Source organism: Danio aesculapii, chromosome 7, assembly GCF_903798145.1.
Source record: "Danio aesculapii chromosome 7, fDanAes4.1, whole genome shotgun sequence".
NCBI lineage: Eukaryota > Metazoa > Chordata > Actinopteri > Cypriniformes > Danionidae > Danio > Danio aesculapii.
Window position 1 is genome coordinate 14831793 of NC_079441.1, and position 18774 is coordinate 14850566.

Sequence of the window (18774 nt, forward strand, 5' to 3'; positions counted from 1 at the left end):
CTTGTTTTACGTTCCAAAAATGCGAGGTGCACCACACTGCCTTTTATGTTGACAAGAAAAAAAGAAGCACTTTCTACCTCACTATGTAATGACTGTATCAGCGGAGTGTTGTGCGAGTGTTGCTGTTGATGTTGTTATAACTGTAATATTTAATAATATTGTGCTATTCAAGATTTGTAAAGTCATACAGCTCTGGATAACTTGAAACCGTGACCACTAGTCTCTCCTCCATCTTCAAAAGTCTTTATAGTCGTCTTGACAACACAAACACTGCTGTCACCTCAACGGAAACCCCGCCTTTGCTTTAATTTGATTGAAGATTGAAAAAGATGCGACTGATGAAACGTGAGGCGACGCAGTGGCGCAGTAGGTAGTGCTGTTGCCTCACAGCAAGAAGGTCGCTGGTTCGAGTCAACACTAATGATTTTTTCTAGGACATACATATCAGCGAATATAGGATTATTGTCATGCCTTTTGCATAAAACCAAATAAATACCCCAAAGCAACTTAACGATGTCCATGGTTTTTAATCAAATAGGTTTGTGAGCTGTTTACATTCATAAACTAACACAGACCACCATCTAGTTTTAAAAAACTAGCCTAGTGCACCATCTGCTTTTAAATAAATCTACTATTAAAAACTAGCCTAGAACACTATCCTTTGTGAAAAAAAACAACATATATCGCCATCTAATGGTAAAAAACTCTGCTGTTAAAAAAAGATAGCCTAGAACGCCATCTACTGTTAAATGCCAGCCTAGAGTGCATCTGCTGTTTAAAACTCAACCAGAGCGCATCTTTTGTTTAAAACTAGCCTAGAGCTTCGTCTGTTGTTATAAAAGTAGCCTAGAGTGCCATCTACTGTAGAAAAAAAACAACCTAGAGCACCTTCTGCGGTTAAAAACTATCCTAGAGCGCCATTTACTGTTACAAAAATATAGAGTGCCTTCTGCTGTTAAAAAACTAGCCTTGAGCATCCTCTACTGTTAAAGAATATAACAAAGATAAAAAAATATAGCCTAGAGCGCCATCTACTGTTAAATACCAGCCTAGAGTGCATCTGCTGTTTAAAACTCAACCAGAGCGCATCTTTTGTTTAAAACTAGCCTAGAGCTTCGTCTGCTCTTTAAAAAATTAGGCTAGAGTGCCATCTAGTGTTAAAAAATAGCCTAGAGCACCTTCTGCGGTTAAAAACTATCCTAGAGCACCATCTAGTGTTAAAAAACTAGCCTAGAGTACCATCTACTGTTAATAAAATAGCATAGAGCGCTTTCTGCTGTTAAAAAACTAGTTTATGCAGCATCTACTGTTAAAGAATATACTAGATCACCATCTGCTGTTAAAAACTTGCCTAGTGCCATCTGCAGGTAAAATCTTGCCTAGAGTGCCATCTGCTGTTAAAAAACTAGCCTAGAGCGCCATCTGCTTCTAAAAAAACTACCATCAAGCACTCTCTACTGTTAAACAATACCCTAGAGCGCCATCTACTGTTAAAAACTAGCCTGGAGCGCATCTGCTGTTTAAAACTAGCCTAGAGTGCCATCTACTGTTTAAAAACTAGCCTAGAGTGCCATCTACTCTTAAAAACTAGCCCGGAGCTCATCTGCCGTTAAAAACTAAGCTCAGAATTGATTATACTAGAATATACTAGAGCACCATCTGCTGTTACAAACTAGCCTAGAGTGCCATCTACTGTAAAACAAACTAGTCTAGAGCACCATCTACTTCTAAAAAACTACCATCAAGCACTCTCTTCTGTTAAACAATACCCTAGAGTGCCATCTACTGTTAAAAACTAGCCTGGAGCGCATCTGCTGTTTAAAACTAGCCTAGAGTGCCATCTACTGTTTAAAAACTAGCCTAGAGTGCCATCTACTCTTAAAAACTAGCCCGGAGCTCATCTGCCGTTAAAAACTAAGCTCAGAATTGATTAACAAGAAAATATTTTGCAATCTCATGCATTTAGAAAATTTGATAGATTTTTTTGATATAGCTTTAGTGTACAAGCTGAATTTGAGTCCTCATCCCCCACATGACAAGCACATGCTAACTGGCTTGCTAAACTTACATTTATTCCCCAAAACTGCTTTAGTGTTAAAATGAAGACTCCATTGATACAGAGGTATAATGCAAGTTTTATAGGTTATAGCGTAGTTAGAAGACACTACAAATCTCATATTTCAGCATACCAAGAAGGAGCAATCATTTCTATCAGATCACTTATTATTCATAGAGCACAGTCAGAGAAGACAGCTGTCTGGTGGTTGAAGGTGAAGACTAGTTAATGGTGTTTAACGTCCCGCTGAGACGTCACATCAGCACGTCTGTCATCCACCTTTTCCCTGTGTCCCATGATTCTTTGCGCAAATTGTGAGAGTAGCTACGATTAAACTGTAAACAATCTGTAAATTGTTTCTAAAATCTGTGTACAATGAGGCGTCATCATTCCTCCCACTGTTCATCCAAAACAATATTAAAATTCAGTTGTTTTAATTGACAAATTACTTCCAGCAGGTCGTAACACCGAAATTGTGGAAAAACAACAATATTATGTACATATATAGAAATATACATGCTGCAGTGAAATATTTGATGTTAAAAAAAGAAGTGTAATGCTATTTTTAAGGACAGAATCATTCTAAGGAATGCTGGGTTATTTACACCCAAATTGGGTCAAATATGGACAAAATGACACATTAACATATTAACTGTCACATTAACGAACTACAACTCCCATCATGCCCTTTGACACACACCAGTTTCCCATCACCACTGATGACACACACACAGCTGAAACTTGTTATCGCTGATCATTCTGACTACTTATACACCACTGATACACCAGTTCATTGCGAGTGTTTGTTTGCTGTTGCTGTTTGTTTGTTGCTATTTGTTTTTCCTGCCGTGTTTTTGAGCATAGCCTTGTTTATTATATTTTGTATTGCCGCAAGTGGTGGGCAAAGTGAGGCTTCGTGAAACACTGAAACAGTCGAAGCAAATGTGTCAAAGCTTCGAAACTTTTTGAAACCCGTCTCTATAGTGACACCTAGTGGTCATTTTTAATGTATTGCTCTGGAACAGCTTCAGCAAAGAAACAGATAAGCAAATTGAGGTATTAAACCACATGATGTAGAGTTGAGGATTCAAGTGATTTAGTGATTTAGCGGTGAGAGTTCCTGACTAACATGCCGAGATAATGGGTTCAAATTCAGGATGATGCAGCTATAGATGTTTTTAAATGCTCCGTTTTTTGTAACGTGTTTTGTTTTAGCATTGGTCAGACATCCTAATGAACAATTTGTGAATAAATGTCTTGTTTTGGTCATAAAAAAATAACATTATTAAAATACGTCACATCATAATTTCAGAGCATTTGTACAAGTCGAGATTCAAACTCGGGCCATTTGCAGCAGTTACTTCATGCACAGTCCACTAGACTACATGACATACTGTACAGGTTTTTTTTTCTGACCCTGTCAGTCAAGCGCAGATTCGCCGGGTCTTGAAATGCTTCTGAAATGACAGATGCTTTGAATAGCTTTAGTCAAGTGACCTGGTGTTTCGAAACACTTTAGTCACGTGACCTGGGTATTTTAGATCTTATTTCAATGCAGTGTTTTGAAACACTTGCGCTTTAGGATCTCCATACTGGAACAAATTTGATCCTATAAATTTTATTTAAAAAAAAATTACCCAGTGGTTGATTTAGTCCATATTACACACAGAATTGGGTTAAAAGAGTCCAGCATTTTTTAGAGTGTATTAGGGCTGCACAATATGATATCGCAATAGTCACCTCGCAGAATATGCAATATGGAGTCTGGATTATTATTGAATTTTATTGGATCCACAGTTGAACTATTTAATCAATTAAGATTGTTTAGTATTGTTTAGATTATATATTGTGTATGGCCATACACCCAAAGCACTTCACAATCATGAGGGGGGTCTCTCCACACCACCACCAGTGTGCAGCATCCATTTGGATGATGTGACAGCAGCCACAGGACAATAGCATCAGTGCGGTCACCCCTCACCAGCTATTGGTGGAGTGGAGAGACAGTGATAAAGCCAATTTGGTGGATGGGTATGATTGGGAGGCCATTGGTAAGGGCAGATGGAGGGCCAGGACACTCTTCATGAAAAGTGCCATGGGATTTCTAAAGACCACAGAGAGTCAGTTTAACATCTCATCCGAAAGAAGGCACCCACTGTCAGTATGTTGTCCCCTTCACTATACTGGGGCATCAGGACCGCAGGTTGAGCGCCCCCTGCTGTCCTCTGTAACACCACTTCCAACATCAACCTAGTTTTCCCATAAGGTCTCTCATCCAGGAACTGACCAGGTTCAGCCCTGCCTAGCTTCATTGAGTAACCGCTCTTGGGCTGCAGGGTAATATGGCTGTGGAATTTCACTTGTATGTTTGCTCTCTCATATTCACCTACACTTGTAATTTGTTTACTATATTTTAATCCGTTTTTAAACATTCACTCCCCTAGAATCACGCAAATCAATCCAAAATTAATGATTTATTTCCAAATAGCGCTACTTAAGCCATCTGGTCAAATTGTATTCATATTGCAATACAATTAGTCAGATTCAGATTCAAAGTCAGATTTTTCCTATATTATTAAGCCGTAGAGTATATAATAATAATAATAATAATAATAATGTGAAGTAGTGTGTTTTCAATGATGATTTCAACAATCTGAAAGAATCAGCATGTCTAATGTCATAAAGGAGAGAATTCCAGAGCCTTGGAGTCAGGGAGAAGAGAAAGCTTGCTCACCCATAGAGCGTAGACGAATGGAGGGGACTATTAAAAGACCAAGGTCACGTGAAGGGGAGTACCGTGTTAAAAGTTCAGACAGATAATGTGGAGCCAAACCATGCAGGGCCTTTTATTTGAGCATGAGGATTTTAAAACTGACTGGTAGCCAATGGAGAGATTCCAAAACTGGAGTAACGTGGTTTTTGGAGAATTCTGGCCGCTGAGTTTTGAACATATTGTAGTTCATTGATTGGTAGTTTTGTATGTACATATTATACATTGTATATTTATTATTTACAGCACAACCTAATTATAATAACTGAAGTGATTTGTTTCAGTTCATTTAAATGTAAGTTCCCAAATTCAGGAAGTGCAACTCATAATTTCAAAATCTATTCATCACATGCTGAAAAACGTGGATATCTGATGTCTCCGTTTCAGTCTGGATGTGTATCATAGCCTCATCCCTGCAGATGGCGTGTGTTTGTGTGTGTGTGTGAATATGCTGCAACTAAAAGTGTAGTGCTTATTTTGAGAAGCGTGGCTGGAGTGGCGCGCTATGCTTTTTGCGCAGATGGCGTTGAGCTCTTGCTGGAGAAACGTGTTGAGTTCTTCATCTTGAAAGAAGCACTTGTGCGAAACGTTTCCTGTGTTCTGTTTGGTCTGAATGCAGCTCTTAATCCCGGCGGGGCCGAGAGGTCGCATTTGGCAGCGTTCACATCAATCTAATGTTTGATGAACAGAAGTCAAGGGCTGCTCTTGGAGATTGTCATGTTAACACAAGGCCAAAGCCACTTCAAGTGCTTGTGCTGACGGCGGACACCAGCAGAAAAACACACACACGCAAAACACTTCACCAGTCCACTTGTGTTTCTAATTTTAACTTTGTGTTAACTCGTTTTTTATCATTTAAATATTATTTTCTGTGTTTAATTAATTGATTGCTTCTTTTATTTTGTACATAATCGATTTGTGTTGTGACAGCATGAAGAGATTAGGTTAATTTATTAGTTTTTACAAATTTAAGTGGATTGAATTAAGTTGAAATCCCTCAAAAATTGTGTTGTTTCAGCTCATTTTAAATACAGTTGAGGTCAGAATTATTAGCCGCCCTTTGAATTATTATTATTATTTTTTTATATTTCCCAAATGATGTTTAACAGAGCAAGGAAAATTTCACAATATGTCTGATAATATTTTTTCTTCCAGAGAAAGTCTTTTAAGTTTAGTTTAGTTTGGGGAGGGGCTAATAATTCTGACTTCAACTATACAGTAAGTAGTTTGAACAAACAGCAAATGAACATTTTTTGAGTGTATGCTATGTTTTAAATGTTAAGAAATTACAGCAACAAAGTCAAATGGATTATAAATGCTAATAATAAATATCTAAAATCTATAAAAGATACATACAGTCATTGTATATGTAAATTGCCTGCATTGTCTTCAGTTACAGTATAGGCCCACATGGAACTCCACAGATTTTTGAGCCTATCGTTCAGTCTATTTGTTTACTCTAGTTATTTTTTTTTAGATTAATTTCGGTAATAATATTAAATACTATGCAAACCTTAATCAACCTTAATTAAAAGGTGAAAAATTATCATTTTTTTCTTGTTACGTTTTTAGTTCTTATACTTTCAAAACTCATTTCGCTTATATTATATAGATTTTGTTAAACAAAAACAAAGTCGGCACATTCTGTCCAACTCTTTAGGTCAATATTAATAATTTTGAATGTATTATGTTGTTTATTCAGTTATTTTTCTTTTTATTAGTAGTATTCTGGCCATTACTTATGTCTGTAATTACGTTTGTGTTATGACTAATAATCACTAATGGCTAGTAAAAAAATTATAATAGAATACATTAAAAATTGTGTGGGTATATATATATATATATATATACAGTTAAAGTCAGAATTATTAGCCCGCTGAATTATTACACCCCCTGTTTATTTTTTTCCCCAATTTCTGTTTATCGGAGAGAAGATTTTTTCAACACATTTCCAGACATAATAGTTTTAATAACTCATTTCTAATAACTGATTTATTTTATCTTTGTCATGATGACAGTAAATAATATTTTACTAGATATTTTTCAAGACACTTCTACACAGCTTAAAGTGACATTTAAAGGCTTAACTAGGTTAATTAGGTTAACTAGGCAGGTTAGGGTAATTAGGCAAGTTATTGTATAATGTTGGTTTGTTCTGTAGACTATTGAAAAATATGGCTTAAAGGGGCTAATAATTTTGACCTTAAAATTCTTTTTAAAAAATGAAAAACTGCTTTTATTCTAGCCGAAATAAAACAAGTAAGACTTTCTCCTGAAGAAAAAATATTATCAGACATACTGTGAATATTCCATTGCTCTGTTAAACATTATTGTACTCTTTATATTTTTTTTGGAAAACACGCTTATTTAAGCATATTTTCATGTTGCCAGCTATCAACAAGGTGTCATTTATAGAATGCTAATATGCTACTTTGGCAGTTCAGCCAGCCTGATCTCACGAGGAAAAGTAACTATTTTACATTTGGTCAGTTTAGTGGCTAATTCATACAAATTCATAAAGTTCATTGGTACGAAAGTGTGTGATTTTTAAAAGAAGGCATGGCACCCAACCCCACCACTAAACCCAACCGTCATTGGGGGATGAGCAAATTGTACTAAATTGGACGAATAATCATACAATTTCATAGGAATTAGCCACTGAATCAAAAAGTTAACATTTTTTAACTGGTGGAGTGGTCATTTCTGAGTCTGGAGTAAATGCAGTCGGCCATGTCTCTTTCCTCTGTCATTTTCAGGCTTTTGTGTGGTAACGGTCTAAAATGGTCCATTCTCCTCCAGGAATTGTGGTTTCCTTTCCCTGATGGGTGAGAGGACGGCTAATTTAACTAGACCGAAATCTGATCACAGGCTGAGGGAAAACACTTAAAAGCGGGGCACTTTTAGGTCACGCGGGGAGTATAATTACGGTTTAGGGGTCAAGACAGAGACGCAGAGAGAAGAGCATGAGAAAACTAAAGACAAAACCTTTCTGCAGCATTTACAAAAAGCCTTCAGAATGATGAAGCACGTCTCTTTGAGTTATCATAATGGGACTGTTGTTTTCTGTGCTCAGAAGATAATAATGTGTGTTTCTTTATTTTCACTGTTGGGATAAGAAACTTTAATTTTCTGCAATTTCTTTCTGGGAGGAAACTGTGATTATAGTTAAATCCTGAAGTATTTTCCTGAAAATCTGCTTTGTTTCACTGCAAAAATTTGCATTTTCTTAAAATATATTTTTCTTTATAAATATTCAGACATTCTTAATCAAACTGTATTCACGTTATATGCAAAGTGATAGAAGATATAAAGTTTGTTTTATAAATAAATGAACTATAAATAGGCTTAATTATAAAGTCAGTTCATGCTTTAAGCAAGAACAAAAATCATCCAGTGTGGTTAGAAAAATTCTACAACTACAGAGTTTTGTGCATCACACAATGATAATAACCAGAGATTTCCCACAGATCATCTGTGCTGTTAGTTTTCCACAGTATCTGCTCTGAGTAATAGATCTATTCATCTTTGTAACAATGACTGCCCTAGTTATGGATAATGACCAACACTGGTTTGTTCTTTAGCAGTTTTATACACAGACACACACACAAAAGCAATGTGTGATTAATAAACATCATTAAACCTCTGAGAAACCTTTTTATTTTAACTATTTTAGGGAGCTAGAAGTATTTTTTGGTCATCGTTGGTATAAAAAATAACAAAGGATTTCAAAAATAAGCAGATTTGATTAAACATTCTTCAATCTCTGTGTAAAGTCTTTGATTGACTTCCAGGGCACAAAATCAAATGATACACAAAGTAGTTTGTGTGTAGGGCTGCTGTCACAAGGCAGACGCTGACAAGGGAAGTGCGGATCCAAATGCAGGTTTAATAAACAGAGAATGGTCAGACAGGCAATGATCACGATCAGGGGCAAATGGTTGTACACAGGGAATCCAGAGTCCAAATAACAGGTGAATGTTCAATACAGGCAGGAGGCAGGCAACATAAACAAATAAACAAACTAAGATCGGTACATGGCAGGACAAGGCAAGTAAAACGCGTCGTAATGTTAACCGATAAACCAACAAGACTCAGCCCTGATGTGTGTGTGTGTGTGTGTGTGTGTACGCTGTATAAATAGTCCATGTAATCAGTCCTTGACAATCCTCTGGCTGTGTGTATGCAATCAGTCAGGTTCAGGAACCAGTTGTGTGTGTATGGTGCATGACTGGATGTTGTAGTTCATATTGGCGGATTTGTAGTCCGTTAGCTGCAACCGCTACATCGCTGATAATCATAACAGCTGCACAATACATCGTTTCAGCATCGATATCGCAATGTGTGTAAGCAATAGTCACACTGCAGGATATGCAGTGTTGAGTTGGGATTATAACTATAACAGAGTGAAAGTTTATCATTGGCATGCATTTTAAAGGCATTTCAAGAGCATTCAGGCACAAAAAGTGCAACATTTAATGACGTAAATTTGACTGAATTATTAATACAAGGATGACTACACAGTGTTGTTTTACACTTGACATTTAATTATTTAATTTCTGTACCTGAATACTTGTTTATTAATAATTATTGTCCTTTTTTCTTGGCTCTATTGTGATTATTTTTGCTAACTATTTGTTTATTATTTTTCAATACATTATTCACACCCTTACAAAATCACCCCACTCAAGCTAAATTAATGATTGCTTGCCAAACGGAGCTATTCAAGCCATGAAAAGGTGAAATTGTGTTCATATCACAATATATATTGCAGAAAAAACTAAATATTGCAATGCAAGACTTTTCCAATACCATGCCTAATATAGCCCTATTTGTGTGTATGATTTAGTCACCCCAATCCCATGAGGAGACATAAATATTTTACTTATTATTAGAAAATTCACAAATTTATACAATTTAATTATTACAAACATTTTTAAAAGGAGGCGAGCCTCTCCAATTTTCACCCCTAAACCGGCATTGGGAGATGAGCAAATCATACAGAAATGTATAAATGAAAAGGTACAAAATTCATACAAATTAGCCACTAAATTAGAATGTTACGAATTGCTGTGAGATTGTGTTGTTTTTTTGTGATCCAGATTTAGGTCATTTACATTTTTAAGTATTCTGGTTAATTCAGGCATTTCTATTTCAAGTGATGTATCAAATACTTGATGGATGCATATCAGCCAATGGAAAGTGGTGTTCTCTCTGTCACCATGACAATATGATTGATTACACTCCTCACTTCAGCTTGACTCTCCTCCTTATGATGCTTGACCTTCAGAGTCAGTCAGAGCTCATTCGCTTTCACTGCTGTCCACACCTTCACTTTATCATCCATAGGAGCTCTCAGAAAAGCAGAATCATTATCCATGTATCTGGGAGCATTTGTTGTTAATCTTTGTTTATGCTCAGACCAAAATATCCTAAAACCACCGCAAAATTTGTCTGTGGCGTATGCAAATATAATAATAAAAAATAAAAAAGAAGTTGACTTTAAGACATTTTGATGCTTACAAGGCTGTAGTTATTGGATTAAAGAAATATGATTGCAAATATAAAAAAACTAATTGTATTTATAAAAAAAGTTATTTTCTATTTGAATTTAACTATTTTTTAATGTAGCAAAATTTTTTAACAAAAATTTAAATAATTTTTTAAAATATATAAATTATTAAAAAATAAAAAATAATAAATAAAAAAGTTGAATTTAAGACATTTAATCCTTTACATGCAATAATTGTAAAGAATAAAATAACTTCATTTAAAAAAGTTGTTTTTATTTGATTTTTAAAATTTATTTTAAATATAACTAAAATAAATAAAATTATACAATTTGAAAAAATAAAAATAAAAAATATATATATACTATAAAATAAACTAATAATTTTTTTTTAAAGTTGAATATAAGACATTTTATTGCTTTCATGTTACAACAAGGCTGTAGTTATTAGTAGTTATAAATTAAAGAAATGTGTTTAAAAAATATAAAAAATATAAAATGGTTTTAAAACTTCATTTAAAAAAAGTTATTTTCTATTTGAATTTAACAATATTTTGAATATAACTAAAATATCTTTAAAAAATTAAAATTAAAATGTTAAATATATAAGTAATAAATAATAATAATAAATAAATAAGTTGAATTTAAGACATTTTGATGCTTTCCAGTTACAACAAGGCTGTAGTTATTAAATTAAATTAAATAAATATGTTCGAAAATATTAAGATAATATTTGTGAAAAAATACTTCATTTAATTTATTTGAATTTAACTTTTTTAATTTAATAAAAAATGTAAATGTATAAATTATGAATTGTTGGCATCATTTCTTCAGAAATCATAGTAATATGATGATCATTTTGCTGCTCAAGAACCACTTCTTATTACTATCAACTTTAAAATCATTTTTTTTCTTTGCTAGAAAGCCATATAAAACCTGTTACTGAATTGAATTTCTGACAAAAAATAAAATAAAAATCTTTATTGTCACTTTTAGATATATTGAACTTGTCTTTGAATAAAAATGCCAATTTCTTTTATTTATTTTCTCTAACTGACCTCAAACTTTTGATCGGCGATGTACTTCGTATTTAATTTATGTATGGATTGATGGATTTCAGATAGATTGTTTCTGATGATAAGCCAGGGTCCAGCATGTGGAGTCTTTTTCACTCAAGATAAAGAACATTAAGGTCAAGTTGGAGTGACCCAGAAAGCTTAGCTGAGGGAAAGAATACATTTGCTTTAGAAATCGAATTTGTTGGCCGGTTAAGATGAGAGGAGCGTAAAATAAATGAGGCATCTGCGATCCGTGTGTCTGGCCGTGTGCATTATTAGATTAGAGCTCTAATGCAGAGACTCCAGAGAAGAGTTTCTCACTTTACACCACTGCTGACACAACACAGACTGAGCTACAACTTCCTACTTCAATATGGTGAGTTTGATTTTGTATGGTATAGGCCTGTCTGTTCAGTGCAATTTGTATGAGAAAGACGACCAAATTCTGCTTATTTTATTCAGATGTAATTTTTTTAACTAAAAGGGGTGTTAATATTTAAACGAATGATTTTTTTTCTTGAAGAGTCATAATTCTCATAAAGTGCATTGATGAAATGTGTTAAATTGTTCTCTGATATCTAAATAGTAGGTGTGTGGCTTAGGAAAGTTTGAAATTCTCCAGAATTTGTTGTGTCTGCTCACTTTTAAACCCTCTTATAACCTCTACAATGAAAGCTCAGTTTTGACCATATTTGGAAGGGTCATGAAAATTAAGCAGAGCCCTGCTCTGATGCTTCGGCAGGTCACATGCCTGACAATAACAGATACACACAAACATCTTGATGTTTACTCTGCAATACACACGCAAAAATAATCAACTTTAGTTTTCAATAAATAGTTGAACACATTTACAGTATGTATTTTCAACTAGCTTTATTTTAACTAGAGGGAATGTGTGAGCTGTATTTAAGCCACCAGAAATGTATTAAATAATTATTTAAAAAATAAAAATAATAATTAAATTCAAATAATTAAAAGCATACATCAATGTATATTTAAACAAATATGTATATAAATATTAATATATGTAAATATTTCTAAAGTATACATGTATATGTGTGCATTTATATATACATAATAAGCAAACACAGTACATATGCATATGTTCTTTAAATACAAACAAATTTTGTGTGCGATTAGTCATAATTGATCTTTAAACAGCACTAGCTTAAATAAAAGTGTTGCATGCAAAACTGTTGCAAACAATTTATTTGTGTTGAATTTAAACAAACAAATTAAATTGAGCAATGTTCAACTTAATTTGTTTGTTTAAATCCAACCCAAATAAATTGTTTACAACCTCTTAACGTAAACAAATTGAGTAAATCCAAGGAATCATCTTTGAATAATTTTTTTTTCAGTGTAGACACACGGATCAAGCACAAGTCTTATTTAAATAGTGTGTTTCGAGGGTTAAGATTAACACATTTGACGTATTCCTCCAAAATTGTCCAAATTCTGTGACATTCCACATATTTTACAGTAAGTTCCATTTTCATGCCTGTATTTCATGATTTCATCTTCATTTTCTGCATTGTTCAGCTGTGACACACTGTCAACACTCTTATGTTGGCAGGTCTTAACTCAAGGGTCTTGTAGCTATGGATGGTTTCTCATGTGTGTGTGTGTGTGTGTGTGTGTGTGTGTGTGTGTGTGTGTGTGTGTGTGTGTGTGTGTGTGTGTGTGTGTGTGTGTGTGTGTATATAAAGGGGGGTGGAGAGGTGTGATGTGGACCATCCGTCACTCTTCTCACCACTCAAACACACATTCCTGCTTGTTGTCAGCAGCTCTCGAACAGCCGTCAGACCTCACACATACTCAGTGTGTATGTGTGTGCCTTTTTACTTTAGAGACTGACATCAGCTACAAGTGTTTTTAGTGACTAAAGCAGGAATAGAAGCATTGGTCTGGACTATAATCTCTGTGTTTTGGCTACAAAGTTTGCACTTGTTGGTATTTTGGGTCAGTCATAAGATCATAAGACTTAAGAAGACATAGATGTTCAAAAGAAAGCAATTGGGAATGATTTGATGGACAGTAAGAGGAAAATAGGGAGGGAAATTAAGGAATTACTTGTTATAATAATGATGTTTTCACTAATACCAAAGGATTTGGGGGAAAAATAACTATTATAAATACAGTTTTTGATTATTATTGATGTAATATAAAATCAAGATTTGGGTCAAATATGGACAAACGCAACCATTGGGTTATTACGAAATCATTTAAAATAACATTTTAACCCAACATATGATTTAGTCTACAATAATCCCCCAAAATATGGAACTATTATTATAAATACAGATTTTGGATTATTATTGATGTAATTTAAAAACAAAATTATACAATGTCAAAAATACTGGGTTGTTTAAACCAAATTTGATTTAAATATGGCCAAACGCAACCATTGGGTTATTTTAAAATGATTTAAAATTACATTTTTAACCCAACATTTGATTCTGTCTATATTAAACCCCCCAAAATGCTTTAAAGTAATCCAGTGTTTTTAAAGTGCATATTAAGACACTAAGAGAAACATATAGGGAAATAAATGAAGGAATTCTTGGTACAGCAATAATGTTTTTACTAATACCAAAGGATTTGGAAAAAAATATTATTATAGAAGAGATTTTGTATTAATATTGATGTAATATAAAAACAACCTTATACAATGTCAAAAATACTGGGTTGTTTAAACCAAATTTGGGTCAAATATGGACGAATGCAACTGTTGAGTTATTAAAATAAATATAAAATTATTTAAAATGACATTTTTAACCCAACATATGATTCTGGCTATATTAACTCCCCCTAACAATTACTTGTTACAATAATAATATTTTCACTAATACCATTTGATTATTATTGATGTAATTAAAAAAATAAGTTTAGCTAATGTCAAAAATACTGGTTTGTTTCAATCAAATTTGGGTTAAATAGAGACAAATACAACCCAAAAATGTTTTAAAACAAACAAAATTTTAAAGAGCACATTTTATAGTCTGAAATTAAGTTTGTTCAGTGAAATATTTATTAATATTAAAAAATATTTAGTTTTTAGATAATATTGTTTATTCTTAAACAGTCAGGACAATACATTTATTTGCAATCATTAATTCCTATCAAAGTCATAATATACTGAAGTTTTGTGATCGTTTTAATAATCTTTACAATAAAATGTAATAAATCCTAAAGCATAACAATGTTTATTTATGGTTTATTCAGACTTTCAGTTTATTCATAAAAATCATATTTTATTCTTGTAGCATTAACATTTTAGTACCTAATTATGGTTGTGTGCAAATTATTATTCATATGAAATTAAGAAATAAATGTCAATTAAAAGTTTACTCAGTAGAATCACACTTTATTTTTGAAGTATTCATTCTTTATTTTTTTGTTTTTATTTTATTTATTAAATATATTTTTTCTAATTCATATTCAATAGAAATTGCATTTTGACACTGTAAAATGTTTCACATTGGTTAAACTTACAAACTCAAGTTCACCAGATGTCTTGAAAATGTCAGTCAACTCAAATTAGAGAGATTCTTTGTTTCAACTTAAGATGTCGAGTTTCATAATATAATTAACTAATGTTCATTTATTGTTTCAAATTACTTCTGTGAGTTGAAACAACTTACTATGGTACATAATCAGTTCAAGAAAACTCATAATGTTGAGTTCAATATCCAAAACTTATAAAGATAATTTGAGTTAGAGAGAAAATGTCATTTAAAACAACGTATTTGGGCTATAATCTTTTATACATTCATTTTTTTTATTCCTTTTTTTCACTAGCCAAAGCAGTAACAATCTGATGTATTTGTGTCTCGGCATTTGACACTTAGAGCGAGGTGTATCTTAAGCAAGAGTTTCTCTGTGATCCTCCAGAATGCATTGCACCGCTAAAATTATCCTGCGCTTGGCTGACTTGATTACAGGCGTGAATGTTGCATGCAGGCCGTCCTCAGGGCTTCAGTGTTTTATGAGCTCGCTTCACCTGTGAAAGCCTTGTTATGGCTCTGAATCTGCGGATGTTCATCCCAGAGAGGCGCCACAGCAGGACATCCTGCGAGAACTACAGAACGGTAAGAGCTCATGTGAATGAGGAACAGGCTGAAAGTGTTCCTGCTGATATCTGTGGCCAGGCAGGTTTAGCAAGGGGGATCATTTCAGTTTCGGCTCTTGCTGCAGGTAGAAACGCTGGAGACTTACTGCGCACTGCAATTTACACTGAGTTGGTGGTCTTTTAAGACTTTTTTTCGGGGATATTGATTTAAGGAAAGACACTGCAGTTGAATATGGGAGAGAAAAAAGGTTTTAAAGAAACTTACCCAGTTAATTATGTCATTAAGAATGCAAAAAACTGTTTTAATTACAGGCTGTGTAAAATTTTATATTTAAATATGTGTTACGAGTGCGTACACAAAAGTAAATTTCCAAATGGAGCTTTTATTAAAGCTAAGGGACAAACAGATGCATTGTCAGGTCACAGGCAAATGGTCAAGGCAGGCGGAAAACACGTCAAAAATCCCAAAACAATCCAAAATCAAAACAGGTAAATACTGAAAACGCTGGGTGATGCACACTAACAGTGATACAAGACTGAGCAAAGCTATGTTGAAGGTGAGGTGTATATATAGTCCTAGTAATCAGTCCTCGTGAGATTGAGCTGTGTGATTGTAATCAGTGATGAGCTGGAACTGGTGTGTGTGAAGTGCATGATGGAATATGTAGTCCGTTTCAGTGGCAGATATGATGTGTAGAGTGCCCTCTAGTGTGTCTGGTGAGCACTCAGCTTGGTGACTGTGACAATATAATTATACAGTAAAGAATATCTGTAGATTAGCAGGTTTTTTTCTGTATTTTGTGATTTATCTTTTGATTTTTCCCTATTTATTTATGCTTTTGAATGGCATTATGGGACCTTGATCTTTCTTTCGACAACTTTCAACCTTGAAAAGTTTGAAAAAGTGAATTTTATAAACATTTTTAATAGTTTAAAGTGATAAATTGTCTGGGTTGATGTTGCATATTATGGTTCACAAACACTGTAATAAGCTGCCAGTACATTATCTGTTATTTCACAGATTTATCTCTCTACCTCTATATATTATTTCTTATACTATATATTATTTCAAACTACTAAAATGTCAATAAAAGTCACTTTGTTAAAATGTAGAGCTGAATTTTCAACATCAAATTCATCAAGGCAGAGATAAAGCTCCAATAATGCAATTCATAACCGTAAATAAATGGAAAACGCAAAATATCATCATTGAGATCAATTAACAGAAATCACAAGATATCATGCAATAAATGCTATTTTTAATGTCATCATTATTGGTTCAATAATAAATTTAGGCTGATAAATTATGAATTATTCTTGCTAGTTGAACCATGTTCACGTTCTTGCTGGAGGAAACTTTTACATTTTTTTTACTGGTGTTTTGATTTTGGCTGTGGAGTGACTTTGTGCAGGCTTCATTTTTGCATACATTTTTTTTGTGGGTTTTCACCTTTATTTTTGATAGGACAGTGGAGATTTACAGACAGGAAAGTATGGGGAGCAGAGATAGGGCAGGGTCGGGAATCGAACCGGGATTCGAACTCTGGTCGCCGTGAGCACCTTGGTGCCATTGATGCGCTATAAGTCATTGGAACTGACATGCATTCCTTTTTTGTAAGGCATTTTATAAATGGAAAAGAAAGTTGGCCGTAGAAAATAATACTTGATTAAAGAATTTCAGAGTTAGGTTCAAGCTTTTCTTAAGTTTTTAATATAAAATCAGTTGTTCACTCTGTGTTTACTATGTGTTTGCCTTTTATTTTTGAAATCATCCAGAAAAATTTATATTGGTCAGTTATAAACCTCCAAATCTAAAGACTTACCATTATCGGTATTGGTCAAAAATTCCATATTGGTGCATCTCTAATAATCAGGGGTTATTTAATGAAATATGTGCATTTGTGCATACATAATTTGCATGCATTTCTAAACTGTAAAACAGGGCTAGTTGACTTTAATAAAGATGAGTAAACTAAATACCGTAAAACGATAAAGTAAATCAACTGTGCATAGTTACAAAAGTTAAACTACGTTAACAGTTCAAAGTTACTAAACAGAGATAGTTTTTTTAAGTAAAGTCAACTTGTTGCTGTTTACTGTACAGTGTAAAGTGGAAATCCGATTCAAAATTCTTGTTTTGTTTATTTATTTATTTAATATATTAGAGTCATTTTTTATAGAGAGAATCTATTTTTATCACTTAATAATTCCTAAAATACTACAAAGAGCCAGGCAATTTAAAGATGTATATAGAGTAAAATGTGTATAAACACACCCCTCTGTTATAACCCTCAGAATAAATGAATCTGTAAAGTGTGGTATATCTAAACAGTAATTACTGTAAAAAGCGCTGTGCAAATACACTTGCAATGAAATGAATAAGTGCTTTTAGAAGATGTATGACACAGCACAGGAGAAAAAAATAAAATCAGTTTTGAGAAAACAGCCTTTAAAGACATATTTTTATTGCAATCTATTGACACTAGTTAACAAAGAATTGAAATAAAAACACTTAAAATAGCTAAAACTAGATAGCATCAATAAAAAAACAATGAAAAGCCTTTCCGAAATCTCACAGTTAACAGGTGTACTGTATGAAAACTTTTTTGTCTGAAGTCTCACGCCTCAAATTTTAGACTAGAGATTACACTAAAAGTTGCTCTATTTCAGACAGGGTAGTGAGACATAAATACGTATATAGAAAAAGAACAAATCATATTCACGACAGACTCAGTTTTGTGATGCATCATGGTTGTTTTGGTTATCAAGTACACACTCATGCCTATAGACTGACACACTGTGTTCATAAAATCGTGTTTTTATACTTTAGATGGACAGAAAAGTGGTATTATTGAACCTGTTTTCTAAAGTTAGCATTTTCAGACCTTGAAAACGCTAATATTGTGTATAATGACAGTCAAAAACACACGTTTTACAGTTTTAGTTGAAACTGTGTCATGCAAGCATACAGCTGTTAGCAGAGCAGAAATCTGACCTAACATTCACCTCAGCAAATGATCTGTCGTAATTACCTTCAAGTGCCATATTACTTAAAGGCCTGAATGGACGTTGTATAGCTTCTGCCTGTCGTGCCTGTGGGTACAATTCTGCGTCTGTGACTAACACAAGCTGCCCTGTTATTATTGTTTGACATGAGAGCCTTTGTAGTCAAACGGCATTCATCTTCCCCACTTTGACTGTATGAGTTAGAGCAGAGTATGAGTTAGAGCAGCAGCTGGTGGTGAATCGATGAAAACTTGCTACACTCAGGAAGCCCCCGTTTGATTTTCCCAATCTTACTCATAGGTAGTC

The 18774-nt window shown here is 33.7% G+C and overlaps 1 protein-coding gene across 1 annotated transcript in view; it reads left to right on the top strand.

The window, feature by feature from the left end:
• The first annotated feature begins 15377 nt into the window (after nt 1–15377).
• The window catches only part of LOC130231708 (neuron navigator 2-like), a 60479-nt gene continuing 57082 nt past the window's right edge, over nt 15378–18774 (top strand). The window contains exon 1 of the mRNA XM_056461088.1: nt 15378–15481. Coding sequence (XP_056317063.1) covers nt 15410–15481 — 72 coding nt within the window. The 5' untranslated portion in view covers nt 15378–15409. The remainder of the gene's footprint in view (nt 15482–18774) is intronic.